Source organism: Buteo buteo, chromosome 15 (genome assembly GCF_964188355.1).
Source record: "Buteo buteo chromosome 15, bButBut1.hap1.1, whole genome shotgun sequence".
NCBI classification, from domain to species: Eukaryota; Metazoa; Chordata; class Aves; order Accipitriformes; family Accipitridae; genus Buteo; species Buteo buteo.
The window spans coordinates 10817176-10833537 of NC_134185.1; the positions used below are offsets into that span (position 1 = coordinate 10817176).

Below are 16362 nucleotides of genomic sequence, written 5' to 3' on the forward strand. Positions count from 1 at the left end.
TTTGTTTTAAGATCAGCAGCTGACATTCTGGAAGCAATATGGTTAGCAAATACCCACACTATCAAAAGCAGCCAAGGGATTAGCAAACAAATTGTATGACTGTATTACCAGTATTTGACAGACAACAAGATACTTGAAGTCATTTGGACCAAGGAGTTGTTAATTTATGGACACTTGGATAACCATAATCTTGGCTAATTCTACTTGGACATGACTTTATGCCACGTACTTTCACAATGCGCCATAGGTTTGCGGAGACATTCTGTTAACCACCAGCATACTGAAGACGGGTGAAAAAAAACATCAAAACCACGTAAAATCTCAAATCTCTAGTGACACAGTGGAAGGTCCAAATAACTTGCTTGGAAACATCTTAGAAATTGGCTGCATCTTCCCAGAATTTGAGGAAAAAGTTAAAAACACAACTGTCAGTGTAATGGAGAGATTTGCTAAAAGAAAAAGGCTCAGTCTGTTAATTGTAAACAGTTACTGAGTCCAATGTCTCAAAAGAGATACACCCAACTGCTATTGCAGAAAAACCTTATGGGAGCTACTGATAAATGAAAACCATATACAAATACCAAAGTGATTTTTTTTCTCTGTGTGTCAATTACTCTTATGAAATTTGGCCGACTCCTATCAAAAACATGTAGAAAATAAGTTGCAAGCTGATAAAGCTGTAAAGCTATGGTTTGTAACTCAACAGAAATCCAGAATTTTTCTTGCATTACTTGCAATTAAAATAGAAGCAGCTCCATATGTGAAAACACTAGTTTTAGTCACTATCAAAGAAAAATGTTTTCACAGTAATGTATCACAAAAATGTGGTAATTACTGGATTCTAATCTAATCTAAGAGAATTGGAGTTGCAGTAGCATCAATGACCAAAAAAATGCAGTAAACAGAGTGACTCATTCAACCTTTAAACTCTCTTATTTAAAATGAGGCTCGTATAAGCAAGATATTATATAGGTTTATCGTACAGCGTACACCATCAGCAATAGACTCGGAGCAGTGTTTCGTAGCTCTACGAACTTGGATTACTTACAACTATGGTCTATTCTTCGAATATAGTTGAAAAAATTCTTAAAACACAAATATTTAAATATAGCCAGTATAAATACTTTGAAAAATACCAAATAAAAAAATGCACATAGGTATAACTACCTATTTCAGTAGAGTTCACTGGATTTTAAGTACTAATCTTCATTACCCTAAACCAATCCAAGTTTAGGGATGTTTGCCTCTAAATTTTAACAGGCTAATAAAATATTACAAATTCTTACACAGTTTATTAATGAAACAAACATAAAACACAGCTTTTCCCTGCTTATAGCACTTTATTTCCTGAGCAATAAATGTATGATTTTATCTTGCAACATACGTTTCTGGTAAGTGTTACACTTCCCAGGCTTCTGAGTGAGATACGTCATGTTACCTCTCTAATGTCCAGTGTGCAAGGTGCTGCAAGACAGCATCAACTGGCAGGGCACAAAAAAAATTAAAATAAAACAAAATACAATTAAATTAAAAAAAAAAAAAAAAGAGAGGTAGCTTCTGCACAAATTCCATTCACTTGAGGAGGGGGGCAGCTAGCATAAGGAATTATGCCCAGACTTTTCTGCAAGGGAGGGCAGCAAACTGTTTCACCAACCTAGTCTGGCAAGTCTGAATTGCCTGCTGGTGGTTACCCACACTGCTAAACAACGATAGTCTGGATGCAAAGGCTTCTGATTTGGCTCTGTGAAGAATTATCCGGAGTCAGTGAGGTTTCTTAGCTCAGAAAAAACATTTCACGAATGCAAGAGTCCTTTCTCGAGGGTGAGCTGAACTATGCAAACAGTGCAGGTACACCTAAGTAGGAAAAGTCAGAACTACTATGCTCTACACGACAGACCTCAAACAGCTGCACACAGTTCGGGCCTCCCTGCATGACTGTTGCTGGAAATACTGGAAAGCAGAGAAACACCTGAATGTCTAGAGGGAATGAGACCAGATCTGACATTACTACTGTTAAGCTGAAACCAGTAAGACTTCCAGGACCAAGTTGCTTCCTGCAGAGTTACTCAGATATTCACTGCACTATAGCTCACTGAACTCCCCGTACTTCAGGTTCATGGAAAGCTTCTTAGGTCTGATCAGCATGGTGTGAATTTATGGAGCTACTTCAAAAGCCAGAGGTGCAGCCATGCAAAACTAAAGACAGTGCAGAATATCCACATGGCTCACTAGCGGGCAAGATGTAGCAGAATTTAGGCTCACTGGCTCCATACCAAGTATATTTTCCACTGCACTTCTAATTACACATTATTACTATCACCACCATATGATGTGTTCCAGAATTCCACTGTCTTGGGTGTCAGAGATGCAAGTAATATGTGGAATCCAAGTTTCCTTGTCAGTTCAAAACAAAGACATTGAAGACACCTTCCACCAGCCAAAAAATCCTACCTAATTTCAAATTATGACATACAGAAGATGGTTCCCTTATATTCGTCACTTTATCAAACAGCTCAATGGCACATGCTCTAGTTCTCTGTATTTGAAAGTTAAAAACCTTGAGTTTTCCAACTTGACCATTCACAATATGCGGTGCTACAGCTCCCTCTGCTGTTTGCATAAGCAGTTAGGTTTTATACTTCAGTGTATTCATCACACATAGATGTGAGACATGCAGGTACCGGCCACAATTAAAAACCAATCAGGCAAAGAAGTCTGCCCAGAAAGTTTTAGATCCCAGAGAGACAGAAAACAAACAGTGTGGTGTAAAAGAAAAAAAAGTATAAATTTCTTTTAGCACAAAACTGAACATTTCCATCCAATGAAAAAGTCAAATGCAGAATTGAGGCAAAATGTTGTTCTAACACATTAATGCCAGCATGATGAATTAAAACTATTTTTAGTATCTTCTTACAAAGTACTCTGAAGCACCAATTAATATATAAAGGTACAAGGCAAAAAAGCAGAAAAAAGAACTAGCCATAGTCTTTCCTTTATACGATATTTTAAAGTTATTTACGTAGTACTACTCTATTCAACTTAGCATAACCACTCGCAGCCTTAAAACTCAGCAAATCACTAGACATTCTGCAAGGTGGCCACAACGTATATTCAAAATACCTTTTCTATATTAATTAAAAGTATAATTTTTGGTTTTAAAAAACTATAAAGTGATTTATTTTTTTAAAAAGCAGTATGGAAGATCAGTATGCCTCTAATCTGGAAATAAATTTCTGGGGATTTTTGAGTTTTCACGTAGGTTTTAATGAAGCCAAATGTATTTCTAAGTAAGAGTTATTAGAAAATTAACATATAAAAATGAATAATCTAGAAGTGGTTTTAGGATTAAATACAAATTTCAGAACCACCTCTATCATGCCTAAATTATTAAAAACTCTGTTCTACTCTGCTAAGTGAAAATAAAACGATGAAACTGTAGCACTTAAAAGTATGTTTTTACAAAAGAAATAGAAATATTTATTTTCAGGTGACTATTTCTTAAACAGTTTGACAAATATTTATGATATTCAAAAATAGTAACTTTTAGGTAAAGCTCGTACCTGTACCATGGATAAATAAAGTTTTCCAGCACCAACTCAAGCACCTGCGCAGAACAAAGACAGTTGCATTACTCAATAAAGTTTACCATAAATCCCTGTTAGAAGAGTTAAACACACAAACACCTTCCAAAACTCATAGAACATAATTCATATATCACAGAACTTCAACATACAAATGTGTACATTGCAATCCTACTAACAGATCAATCATTTTGCATAATACTCAGTACTTTGGGCAAATACCAACAAAGCGATGGTTTCATCAGATATCAATGTGAAACAGCTGCCACTACTACTATCGACAACATAAGCACAGCGCTGTGGCCACTGTTAGGTGAATGCTATGAAAAATGTCATCTTACCTCAAACAGCCCTTCCCTAATTTTTCAGATCAGTCCCCATTCTTTTCTGATGTAGTGCAGAGTATCACACAGGCACAGTTACCCATCGTACACTTCTACACATCTCTATCCTTTTTCATCCAAACCTCTACCTTTTCCAGCTCTCCCCCACCCTCAAAGTAGGACAGTCAATTCTGTATGCTCGCCACTTACAAAGAAAGGAAAAGAAGAATCCTAAAAAGCAATTCCTAGGAAAGCCATTCTGCTTTCTCCACATCCTGCACCACAGCTTTCAACAAAGCCCGCCTTGTGGTCCAGCCATCTCCTGAAGTCACAACCGGAGCGCTTCCCAAAGTCCTTGTCCTACGTGTATCCTCATGGCCTTCTCCCTCCCGTTCCGTAGCCCCTGTATATCCCACCTGCACATATCTCTGTGGGAGAATCTTTTCCACCCTTTCCATCAAACCTGTCCCTCACAGGTCAAGTCTGTGGTTGTCTTTTCCATACCAGAAAACCTAGGTTAATCAGGAAGAACCAGTGCTGTTGCAGCCATGCCATAGGCACGTCCCGGTTCAGCTTGGCTTTCAATGTCACAGAAGGAATTGAGGCAGAGGAGGTGACAGACCCTGTGCAATCAGCGGGCTGCCACCACCATATACACAAGGCGTACTGCTAGCCGGACTGCAGCTTTGACACCTCTCCTTACACCTACACAGAAGTTTCAAGTTAATGCTACAGTCCTTGCACCATGATTAGCAAAAAGACAACTTCCGAAGGGAAGGGGAAACGCCAGACTGTGCCAAGACAAAAAAAAAAAAAAATCATGAGGAAGGAGAAAGAAGGATGAAATTTTCTTGAGATTTCTCTTCCTTCACTATAACCCCAAGACATACTCCGTAGTTCCTTCTCCTGTCGCAACCTATCCCTTAATTTGAATCATTGATTTAAAGATCAGTTTGTTCCCAGCAGCATCAATGCTGATCAGGGTAGGAAGACAGAATACATGTGTTGCTACGTGAGGCTGCTGTGCCATATTCTATAGAAGGAAAGGTTTTACAAAAGAAGCCACGGTGTTCAAAGAAAAATGTAAAGTCTGAAAGCAAAGCTGAATGTAACAGCTGATATACAAGTGTCACTTACAAGAATAAGTACTACTCTTCTTACAAGATTTGCTGCTGCACTCATTCATGCTGCATACACTGCAAGAATTCAAGACTTCCTGAATCTATACTATCTTTAGGGCACTACATGCCTCTGCTCCACTCATGATTATAAAAGCACACTGAGTAAAATGCACATGATGGCCTTTTTAACTCCTCTCAATTCTTCAGACTTGAGCACTTGATGAATACTCTTTTTCTGTTTTCACTACTAAGAGTATCACCTACTCAAATTTGATAAGATACTCTCTCTTTTGTAATTGTTCCATTTCAGTGATTTTCGCCCTTTTGCTTTTAAGGATGAAGGAGAAATTTTGTTCCTTCACCATCTCTCTGAAGGGATGTTTTCCAGTTTGGGGTAACTTTAGATGTCTGTGTTATGGACCATACAAAGTCATCAATGTCTTTGCTCCTACCCCTATGTGCTATGGCAGGAATAGATCCTGAAGTTGTAATATGATCATGTGTTGATGATGGATGGGTAAGCTAAATTTTGTGTCCCAACCCGTCCCAGATCTCATACTTCCATTAAAAGCGTGGTGGAAGGTTGGGGGGAGATGACAATAGTTGCTTTACTTCCCAGTCCAGAAGAGATCAAAAAATCCCACAGAAGCTTCTTTGGAAGTTATCTTCAGACAACAGGAGGAAGATCACATCCAGTTCCAGTCTGCAAACACAGACCATTGGCCTTAAGAGCAATATGTCAGACTACTCAAAACAATTTCCCTGATGCCTAGCACTGCCAGTATATAAACCACCAAGTTACTCCATAGAAATCTCAGTCTCACAGGTACTGCAGCATTATTTTTGTTCATGAAGAGTTTCTAACAAAATAAACCTCTTTCGGGGCTCAAACTGCAGACTCTTTCAAAAAACTGCTTCTCAAAACCAAAGGCCAGCAGAAAAAAACACGCTGTGCATATATCTATTAAAGGATCCCTTTTCTTTCTTCCTCCACTTTTGCTATGTGCATCCCAAGCAAGAGCACAAGACAGCAGATCATCTTCTGCTTGGAAGGGAAAGTGCACTTGGACAGCCTTCAAGCACAAGGCAGCGTACTCAAAGGGAGTACAATGCACTCCTCTTGAAAGAGCTTTCTTTATCCATGACTACTACTTTGGAACTGAAAGCCTATCCATCAGGCTTTCAGTGCCTGTGTCACTGCAATTTCAGTTCATCAGATCATAGAATCATAGAATGGTTTGGGTTGGAAGGCACCTTAAAGATCATCCAGTTCCAACCCCCCTGCCATGGACAGGGACACCTTCCACTAGACCAGGTTGCTCCAAACCCCATCCAACCTGGCCTTGGACACTGCCAGGGATGGGGCAGCCACAACCTCTCTGCGCAACCTGTTCCAGTGCCTCACCATCCTCACAGTAAAGACTTTCTTCCTAATATCTAATCTAAATCTACCATCTTTCAGTTTAAAACTATTACCCCTCATCCTGTCAATACACTGCCTGATAAAAAGTCCCTCCCCATTTTTCCTGCAGGCCCCCTTTAGGTACTAGAAGGCTACTATAAGGTCTCCCTGGAGCATTCTCTTCTCCAGGCTGAACAACCCCAGCTCTCAGCCTGTCCTCAGAGGGGACATGCTCTAACCCTCTGATCATCTTTGTGGCCCTCCTCTGGACTTGCACCAACAGGTCCATGTACTTCTTATGCTGGGGGCCCCACAGCTGAACGCGTACTCCAGGTGGGGTCTCATGAGAGTGGAGTAGAGGGGGAGAATCCCCTCCCTCGACCTGCTGGTCATGCTTTTCTTGATGCAGCCCAGGATATGGCTGGCGTTCTGGGCTGCAAACACATATTGCAGCATCAAGTTGAGCTTCTCATCAACCAACACCCCCAAGTCCTTCTCGGCAGGGCTGCTCTCAATCCACCCATCACCCAGCCTGTCTTTGTGCTTGGGATTGCCCAGACCCAGGTGCTGGACCTTGCATTTGGCCTTGTTGAACTTCATGAGGTTTGCACAGGCCGACCTCTCAAGCCTGCCAAGGACCCTCTGGATGGCATCCCTTCCCTCCAGCATGTTGACTGCACCACACAGCTTGGTATCATCAGCAAACTTGCTGAGGGTGGACTCTGTCCCACTGTCCGTGTCACTGACAGATGTTAAACAGCACTGGTCCCAATACTGACCCCTGAGGAACGCCACTCATCACCGCTCTCCACTTGGACATCAAGCTGTTGACTGGAATTCTTTTGAGTGCGACCATCCAGCCAATTCCTTGTCCACCGAGTGGTTCATCCATCAAATCCATGTCTCTCCAATTTAGAGACAAGGATGTCATGCAGGACAGTGTCAAATGCTTTGCACAAGTCCAGGTAGATGACGTCAGTTGCTCTTTCCCTTATCTGCTAATGCTGTAACCCCATCGTAGAAAGCCAAGAAATTTGTCAGGCACGATTTGCTCTTAGTGAAGTCACGTTGGCTGTCACCAATCACCTCCTTATTTTCCATGTGCCTTAGTATACTTTCTAGGAAGATCCGCTCCATGATCTCGCTGGGCACAGAGGCAAGACTGAGTGGCCTGTAGTTCCCCGGGTCTTCTTACAGCACCAAGGTGCTGTACTGAAGCTAAAGAGAGCTACAGTGTGAAATCATCCATACTGCAAAATATAAGCACTCCAGGAATAATAAGCGACTGACTGCCAGTTACCGGAGTTCAAAGCATACAGTCCATACAGTTTTCCTGTGAACCCTGTGAGCCTTCCAGGCTGTATCAGTGTGATTCTGTAAGTCAGAAAAAAACCTGTCACATCATCCACTGCACTTTCATAAAGCACCAGAAAAGCAGGACATGTGTACCCACTTCCATTCCAGCAACATCAACGATATTATTCAAGCTCAATTGCTCACACTACGCACACGCGCCAATAAAACAGATAGGACATCTCAAAGAATGACAGCTAACGACAAGCAATTTCCTTGTCTGTAAAGTATTCTCCAGTTTTAAATACAAATTATGAGTCATTTCATTTAAAGCCTACCTATTTTTCAAGCATTTTGCAAAATGACTCGTTTGACTACGTGTGAGCAGTTTTGAACTGGAAAGAGATTACAAGTGTAAAATCAAATGCAGCAGGTAGCAATACAAGCAGCAGCTGAAGAAAAAACAACAATTATTTTCTAGCGTGCACTGCAACACTGCAAGCTAGTCAGACTTTGCTGCTGAGACAAGCTTTCTGCAGACTGCCATAGAACAGACCCCAGTTGTCAGGAGGAGGAACTGTAGAGCTGAGTGATTAATGATTCAGTAGCAGGTCAGAACCACCAGGCCAAATTAGATTGGAAAGGAGCAAGGATTTGATAAGTAAGCCACAAAGACAATTTTAAAAGCCTTAAAAGATGGTACGAGTAGATAGCTGAGACCCCTTCCTGGGGTTAGAACAAGCAATTCCCATTAAGAACACATGCAGGCCACTGGGCTGCTACAAGAGTTCAGGACTGGCAAAGAGCACGTTCAGACAACTGATTTCTTGTCATGCATTTGTCCATTTCTTACTTTTAGAAAAGAAAAGAGGAAAAAAAAAAAGGAGAGAGAAAATTCTGGTCCCATAATCAAGTCAAGAACCTGAGAACTTAAGAATTAAAGAAAAGTTTGTGAGATCAATAGACAGCACCTTGATCCACTAAGGCATTTCTTTCATGACGCTGATCAAGAGTAGCTGAGCAGCTTTCCGCAGATTTGACTTGCAACTATCCCTCACACAGCAAAAATGAGATTGTAGGGAAAGAGCTGAGTTCATTAACTGAATAACAGAATTAAATTCTCCTTTATACAATCTGTAGCACCTAAAATTACATACAACATAAAACTGACCAACAGATATGACATCCTAATTCAAAAAGAAAGAAAACATTGGGGAAACTAACATAGAGCACAATGGATTAGAAACTGGAAACAAAATTATACTTAAGTCACTGCGCTATTTTTGTGCAGGATACAGCCCAAACTATCAAATATTGATAAATGCATGGTTGAGATAGTTTAGAGTTCAACTATAATAATAAACATAAACGAAGGGGGGAGGAAAGTCCAAGCACAGGTTTTCCCTGTTGTTCTAAACCATGTACAGCAGCTAGATAACTAAAACAAGAGTGCAAAGGATTAAGAATTTGCAAAGTGAGACAAACTGTCATGACAATCCAAGAGAGAAAAAACCATATGTGGGAGAAAAAAATTGATTTCTTCTGATTTAAATATGCATTAAATTATTCTGTAAGCACTTGAAAACACAAGTTTAAAGACTATACAACTAAATCAAATTAGAAACATTTAGAAATGAGAACATCTCCAAAATTCTTGAACCTGCAAAGGAAGAACTAGAAAAAAATAATCCAGAATAATACAATCCCAGAATTGCTCCAAGTATTTGAAGAATCTGCTTTTCAGAGGCAGGCTGCACTCTGCACTCTTTTAGAATCTCATTAATCTTAATTCAGTTCTCACTGTAGCAGCTTCCCTCTAATGTATGACTAACCCACAAAAGAAAATAAGAGCAGCCTCTCCTTCCAACCAGAAGCAGGCTATCCAATTCCAAGCACACATTACATGCTGCATCACCAGCAGATGGTCAAGAGGAATACGGCATGGGCAGAACCCCTGCTACCCTTTTAACCAGTACAGAAGAGTTGCAATAGGGAACAATGCAATGAGATTTCTCATCCCAAATAGTATCCTACACAAGTGAAAATGGTGGCTGAAACAGACTGCTTGTTTGGGGCCACTAAAGCCAACTACCCTGGCTCACTGCCCCAGGAGGCACAGAACTCGGGTCTGGCACTTCCCTCTAGTTAAACACCCAAAGAAAAGAAAAGAATGAGAAACACGGCATAGATATACAAAAGCCACGTCTACACTGCTAAATAAAGCAGGGCCAGGGACATGCCACTGAAGCAAAAAGAAACAGCAAAGAATAGCCCACACCACTTTGGTTAAAGCAGAATTACAGCAACAGCAATCAAATACAAAATGCCAATGTGCAGCAACACATTTTAAAGATCTGTCTTAGAAGATAACTATGGTATCTACTTGTATCTCTTTTGAATAACATACTACAAAGAACATTTGTAGCACTAAATTCCCATTTAAGCTAAACAGGAAAATTTCAAGTTCTTCAGCGTTTACCATATCCTTTGGTAAACTGTCACAGCTATTTACTACCCAAACTCCTAAAAATATTACACGCACAGAAGCATTTATTTTACATTCTATTATTAAAACAAGAGGTTTAAAAAAATAAGCCTACTGAAATGATATTTGCAAATATTGTTATTTCAATACACTTGAGCCCCAACTTACTAAAAAAATTAGTAAAGTAATTTTAAAATAATAAATGCTTGCTTGCTTCTTAAATTGCAGAGGAAGTCACTACATTAAACCAAAGGAAGTCAACATGTTGTTATCTGTGGTTTTTTTAAAAACATTCCTCAACTGTCCATCCCTCCCTTCCGTTGAGGTTTTCATCCTTTTGCTGTAGGCCATGCCCGGGACACCGTCACGCACAGCTGAATTAAAGTGTTAGCTTATACCATAAATGCACGCAGCTTTGACTTCATACACCATGTTGTTAATTGTGAGAGCTGACACGCAAGAATTTTCTCACTTCTGACATGCCAATTGTTCATCCTCCTACCATAGAACTCCAAAGTTGGAATTCTAAATAAATGGAGATTAAGCTACATATGTGCCTGCGTATTTTCCTAGCTTTAAAAAAGGACAAAATATTATCTGTTTAGCTGCCAATATATTTCATCAATTACTAATCGAGGTAAAGAAAAACAAACCCAAAGAAAAATTGTTCTTTGGACAATTGTTCTCTTTTTAAAGAGAAAAGAGCAAAACAAAATTCCTGATTTACAGTCCTATTAAAAAACAGGCATTTATGCTAGTCTTTTTTGAGTAAATCCACTAATCTCTTTTTTAGACAAATTTTGCTACAGGTTTGTCTGATGATTTTAAATAGCTACCATCACATTACCATCTTCACTACAGAAATTTTGTAGCTGGGGCAAATAATCTCTTAACCTCCACTTTAATGAACTAAGCAGGCTGAAATCTTTAACTTTTCAAGAATCGGACATGTTCAATTGTAACTGTTCTTTCTTATATACTTCCCAATTTACATAGATGTTTCTTCTATGTTCTAGACACACTACTACAGGAACAGTCACATCTGTGTTAACAACTAGGCCATCTCACTTCTCTGCTCCCAGCATATATTCTTTTAATTTGACTTTTACAGGAACAAGTCAGCATATGTATGAAGTACATCTGAACTATCTACTGAACCAGAAGCAACAGGTCTAAGAGATATGTAATAAAAACTCGCTGAATTTCAAAGTACTAAAGAAATGAAGCAGCAATTACCTCCGAGAGCGATGCATCAACCTTGGAAGGCACTTTCAGATCCAGCCATGGCTGATAGTTCTCCAGAAGCAAAGTAGGTCTGTAGGAGAGCATGGAAAAGTTGACGTGACAATATTTAATTGAACGCTTCCTACTGCTATGTGCAAAATGTCAGAAATACTAATCTTACCGTTGCCGCATATTTAATTTACCTGTGTCTCTTGCATTTGACCTTGCCACATACAGCACAACTGTGACCGTGGGGAAATAGCTCTGGCAATTCTAACTGCTAAGAGAAGATTTTTGGACAAGTTTACATTCTTCAAAATGATGACCCTCTTAATATAATGATACATTCACAAATTTCTTTTTTAGAATATGCAATTGCAGAGAACTGAACAGCATAGAGACAAAGTTGTTCTCCCAGCAGGAAAACAAGATAACAAGGCATGGTGTGAGAAACAACTGAACAGAACAGAAAAATCGCTTCCACTAAAACATCTCCAGTCAGCTCCCCATACATCAGTTAGTCTACTAACAGGCCAGCTGGTTTCTCCACAAAACTTGCTTTACTCATAGCCTTGGACTATTGCAACCATAACGTTTTCAGTCCAACGAAATTCTACGTTAAACCGTTTTAAGTTAGAAGACGGCAATTTCGTTTGGGAATGTGTTTTTTCTTTGAAATGCATCACCACTTAAAGAAGTTTGACTGCAATCAGCAAAGACGACTTAGCGCTGCCTTGCCAAAGGAAGAGCATCTTTAGAAAAGAAAAAGCCTCGATAAAAGAGAATACAACTACGTAATATCTCAACTGCTTGCCACTCAAATGCCAAAAGCGAAAAATGAGTGAAGCAGAAAGTAACACCTGTGAACACTCCCAACAACGGGTTTTACAGCCACACGTGGATTTGACAGGACTATGCAGAAACGTATGAAGAATCCAAAGTCTTAATCATTGTACATTTGCTACAAAACGTCTATCAGTTGGCGGACGTGAGCTGCACGGAGGTGTAGTGCTGTTGAGAGCAGCTAGAATTACACAAGAATCGCCACCCGGCATAAATTCTTACCAAATCTAAAGAAAGCGCAAGAACGTTAACAGTCGCGTTTACCTTGGGCTTGTATTTTATTGTAAAAAGAATATTGGGCAAGAGGGAATCCGGCCCCAGCGAGCAGTAGAAGGTGACGACGCCGGCCACAAACGACCAGAAGATCATCAAAACGTGCAGATACCTTTAGATAAACAGAGAGGACGGGAAGATTACTGCGTGACAAGGTACCAGCGCTCACACCGGGCCGGCCCCAGCCCCAGCCCTCCGGACCGGGCCCGCTTACCGGTTGAGGAGGAGGGTGGCGGCTCCCAGCCCCAGGAGGAGGCAGCAGAAGAGCGGGTACTGCCGACAGGTCTCCCGCAGCACCTCGGCCCCCCGCGCCCGCTGCCGCAGCCGCTGCCCGGCCGCCCGCAGCCAGCCCATGGCCGGCATAGCCAGCCGCGGGCCGGGGAAGCCGGGCCGGGCCGGGGCCGCGCCGCTTCCGCTCCCGGCGGGGCACGTGACCGGCGGCCCCCGTGACCGGCGTCGTCAGGCGGGCCGGGCGCCATCTTGTGGAAGGCGGGGGGGGGGCAGCCCGACGTGGCGGCGGCGGTGGGAGGTGGGTGAGGCGGCCCCGGCCCCAAAGAGCGCGGTGAGGCTGCCGGGCCGGGCGCTCCCGCCCATCCTTACCACACACACCCCCCCTCCACCCGGCGCCGCAGCTCGGGGGAAGGGCGGGCGTCGCGCTCCGGCCGTGCGCGGCTAGCGCTGAGGCGGTGGGGGCGGGCGGGCCGCCCTGGGCCGCGGCGAGCCTCGGCCTCGCTGGAGCCGCAGCGCCCCGAGACTTGCGGGAGCCTCGGCCTTTGCCGCCTGCCGGGAGGGGGGGGGTGGTGGGGAGTGAAGGGGACGGGAGGGGAGAGGAACCGGCGGGCCCGGCGGCTGGTGGTCCCGCCGATGGCCGGCGGGGAGGAGCGGCGGCAGGGTCGGCCGCGGCTTGCGCTTCTCCGACGGGAGAGGGGGAGCGGAGGAGGACGGAGGGGGGGCCCCTAAGCCGGGTCGGATGCGGGGGAAGCTCCCGGAGAGATCCTCCCGGCGGCAGCCCTCAGCTGACGCGGTCGGGTGGCATTTCCAGCTCTGCTGCGTAACATAGCGTGCTAAGCCCTGTAAATAGAAGATCTCTGATGACAGAAAGCTTACCTAGTTATAAATACTTAGGTTCTGGACAACTGGGGCTTCCCAGCGCTGAGCAGCCAGAAACTGCTACATCTGATTAAATGCTCTATACTTAGGTGATGACTGAACGAAATCATTTAGTGACTGGGACACCAAAACCATGTAAACACCTCTCAAAACTTCGTAGTTGCTTGTAAAGAAAAGGAACAGGGTAGGAACCGTAACAGACCCCTCATTAACATCAGTAAGTGTACAAGGTTAAGACATTACCAATACACTAATTCCGGAATGTAGTTTTTTGCTAGTGAGAACAATTTAAAGCCAACTTCACAGGAATAACTGTCTTTAGCTATTGCACAAGTCACAAGCTTTCAACTTGCTTGAATGCTTTCAGCAACTCCGTACTCAGTCTTAGAAAGCCGAAAGTTATACAACACTACTTGGTTACAGGAAGATTAGTTCAATGGACAAAATAAAAGTGCTTAAACAACTTATGGGAAATCTTACTGACAGAGGGGCTTCAGAGTTCCAAATATGAAAAAGACCTGCTCAGGGAGAAGCGCTTGCTTTTATTTTTGAGTTGATTTGAGAAGTTGCTGTTGCCTTTTATGTTCACTTGCAATAGCCCCACACGGGCATATTTGGGCAAAGGGTACATGAGTACATATGAAATACTTCTGTTCCCAAGAGTTGTGCTTACAAATCTTCAGTGAAAACCCTGCAACAATACTGTTAAGGAAAAGTCAGTATTTGGAAAGTGAGTCAATATCTAGAAATCAAAAGCTGAAAACAGCTTTCAGAATCTTTGCTCAGATGTCTTGTCATTTTATGCAACACTTCCCTTGACCTCTAGAGCAGGTGAAATGCTGCAGTTTGACTTCAGTATGTTGACCTTTCTCAGAGAGCTTGGCAAAAGCCCAGGGTCATCTTGAATTTCTTTAACAGCGCCTGCACAGCGTTATTTCACGTCGGTCCACGTGCTTTCTATCAGAAAGAAACCAAACAAATAGGGTGCATACACACAGCAAATCTCCATGCAGTCTATTCAGAGGATATTAATTTTCTTCAGAAGATGCATTTTTTTGCTACCTGCTTACTTTACCCTCAGCTTTACTGCTTGTGATTTTTAGTCATTTATTTTGCAATGTTTTTAATAAGGAATAACTTTTGAAAATCTGTAATTCTTAAAACATTTCATAAAGATGTCACAGCATCACATATCTCTTAACACAGGAAGTGACTTGCACAGCAAACCAGCAGGAACAGAAGTCAAACTTCTGCTTCCATTTGTGTTCTCTACTCTGGGTAAAGTTTCTTTCATTTGTAGCTTCATTGTTCAGGGTTATGTTTATTTAGTGTAAAATTGCCACATTCACATTTGGCACTAATTGTACCTTATCATCTGAGAAGCTGTGTGATTTCCTTCAATTCACAGAAGTGTCTGCTGGGCAGCCACTACAACAACCTGCTTCATCCCATCCTGCTCTGCTGGAGGTAGCAGTGTTAGCATTGCCTGTCACCCTCTGTCACCCTCGACCCTATGACTGCTCAAATTGTTCTGCTTATACTGAAAGACATAGCTGAGACTTGTTTTCCAACCAACAAAATATAAAGTATGGAAGAACAAGAGCAAAATATTGACAACAAGCTTTTCAAAATTCTCTTGGTTTTATGTGAGAAATAAGAACTTTATCCATTCCCCAGCAACACAGCAAGTCTTTCTCTCTTCACCTAACTGGAGAACTGAAAGGGAAAACATGCATCTGGAGGTGGGCTCTGAAGCAATGTGGCCAGGACTGGGTTATTCTGGAAAGCTATATTTTATTTTAACACTGAAAATGTAGAAGGATCTTTCACTTATCATACAAGTCGTCTTATAGAGTGAGTTCTCCATATTATTTTTTTAAGTAGCAACAGAACATTGCATATTCTAGCATTGAAAAAATACATTGGTGTAGATTTTCAACATAAATTAAAATACAAAGCTAAATTTGTTGGCTGACTAATATCAGTTACAAGGCTGAGACTCTTATCTACCGAAGTGCTTTTTTTTCTTTATCTTAAAAAACCCTTGTTTTAATAAACCATGTAGTGTACCATAATACACAGATTCTCACCAGCTGATTGCATTTAATTTACTCTGCAAGTCTGCTTTTGCTCTTTTCAAGGCATTATAATTTATCTTTTTCAAAGATACAGTTGTCTAGGCTAACTTACATAATGTAATCCTTCATATTTACCCAATGAGGAATTAATTTTCCTTTATAAATTATTCCCCACAAGTCCCTGATCATTTTTGTGCACCCTTTCCAGAAGTTTAAACAGAAGGCTTCATATTAACCTTTAACTTCAACCATTTGCAGAAAACTTTAGAGAACATTGATTTTAAATATTTAGCAAATAGCTAAGCTTAAATAAAAAGGGGAAACTGAAGTTGGTGACTCAGATCCCAAGAAAATTAAGCATTAGCAGGCACTTCAGACTTGACTTTTAAGTTCAGAACTTAAAGGGCATCCGTCAACAGTTACTGGTTTCAGTCTGTGAGATAATTCAGCTGTATGCAAAAAACACAAGGTGAAAATTGACACTTAATAGGGTTTCTTGGCCTTTCTGTATTAAAGGAACACTGAAACTTCAGAGGAGAGTAGAGACCAACTGATACACATTTCTGATTTGGTTTGGGTAGGAGGATAATAATTAGCATTTAGGTAAACAAAATTAGCTTTACTGGTAC

General features: G+C 41.6%; 1 protein-coding gene across 8 annotated transcripts in view; it reads right to left on the reverse strand.

Moving 5' to 3' along the window:
* Positions 1 to 12973, reverse strand: part of SNX14 (sorting nexin 14) — a 57681-nt gene extending 44708 nt beyond the window's left edge. Inside the window, exons 1-5 of one of the 8 annotated variants that reach the window (XM_075046558.1) lie at positions 12760 to 12971; positions 12537 to 12657; positions 11633 to 11709; positions 11442 to 11520; positions 3561 to 3604 (exon numbers count right to left, since the gene is read on the reverse strand). In XM_075046558.1, the coding sequence (XP_074902659.1) occupies positions 3561 to 3604; positions 11442 to 11520; positions 11633 to 11709; positions 12537 to 12657; positions 12760 to 12908 (470 nt within the window). In that variant the 5' untranslated portion in view covers positions 12909 to 12971. Of the gene's footprint in view, positions 1 to 3560; positions 3605 to 7206; positions 7703 to 11441; positions 11521 to 11632; positions 11710 to 12536; positions 12658 to 12759 lie in introns of those variants that run through there. The other 7 variants (XM_075046556.1, XM_075046555.1, XM_075046554.1 and 4 more) reach the window with 7 other exon arrangements.
* Between the last annotated feature and the right edge of the window lie 3389 nt (positions 12974 to 16362).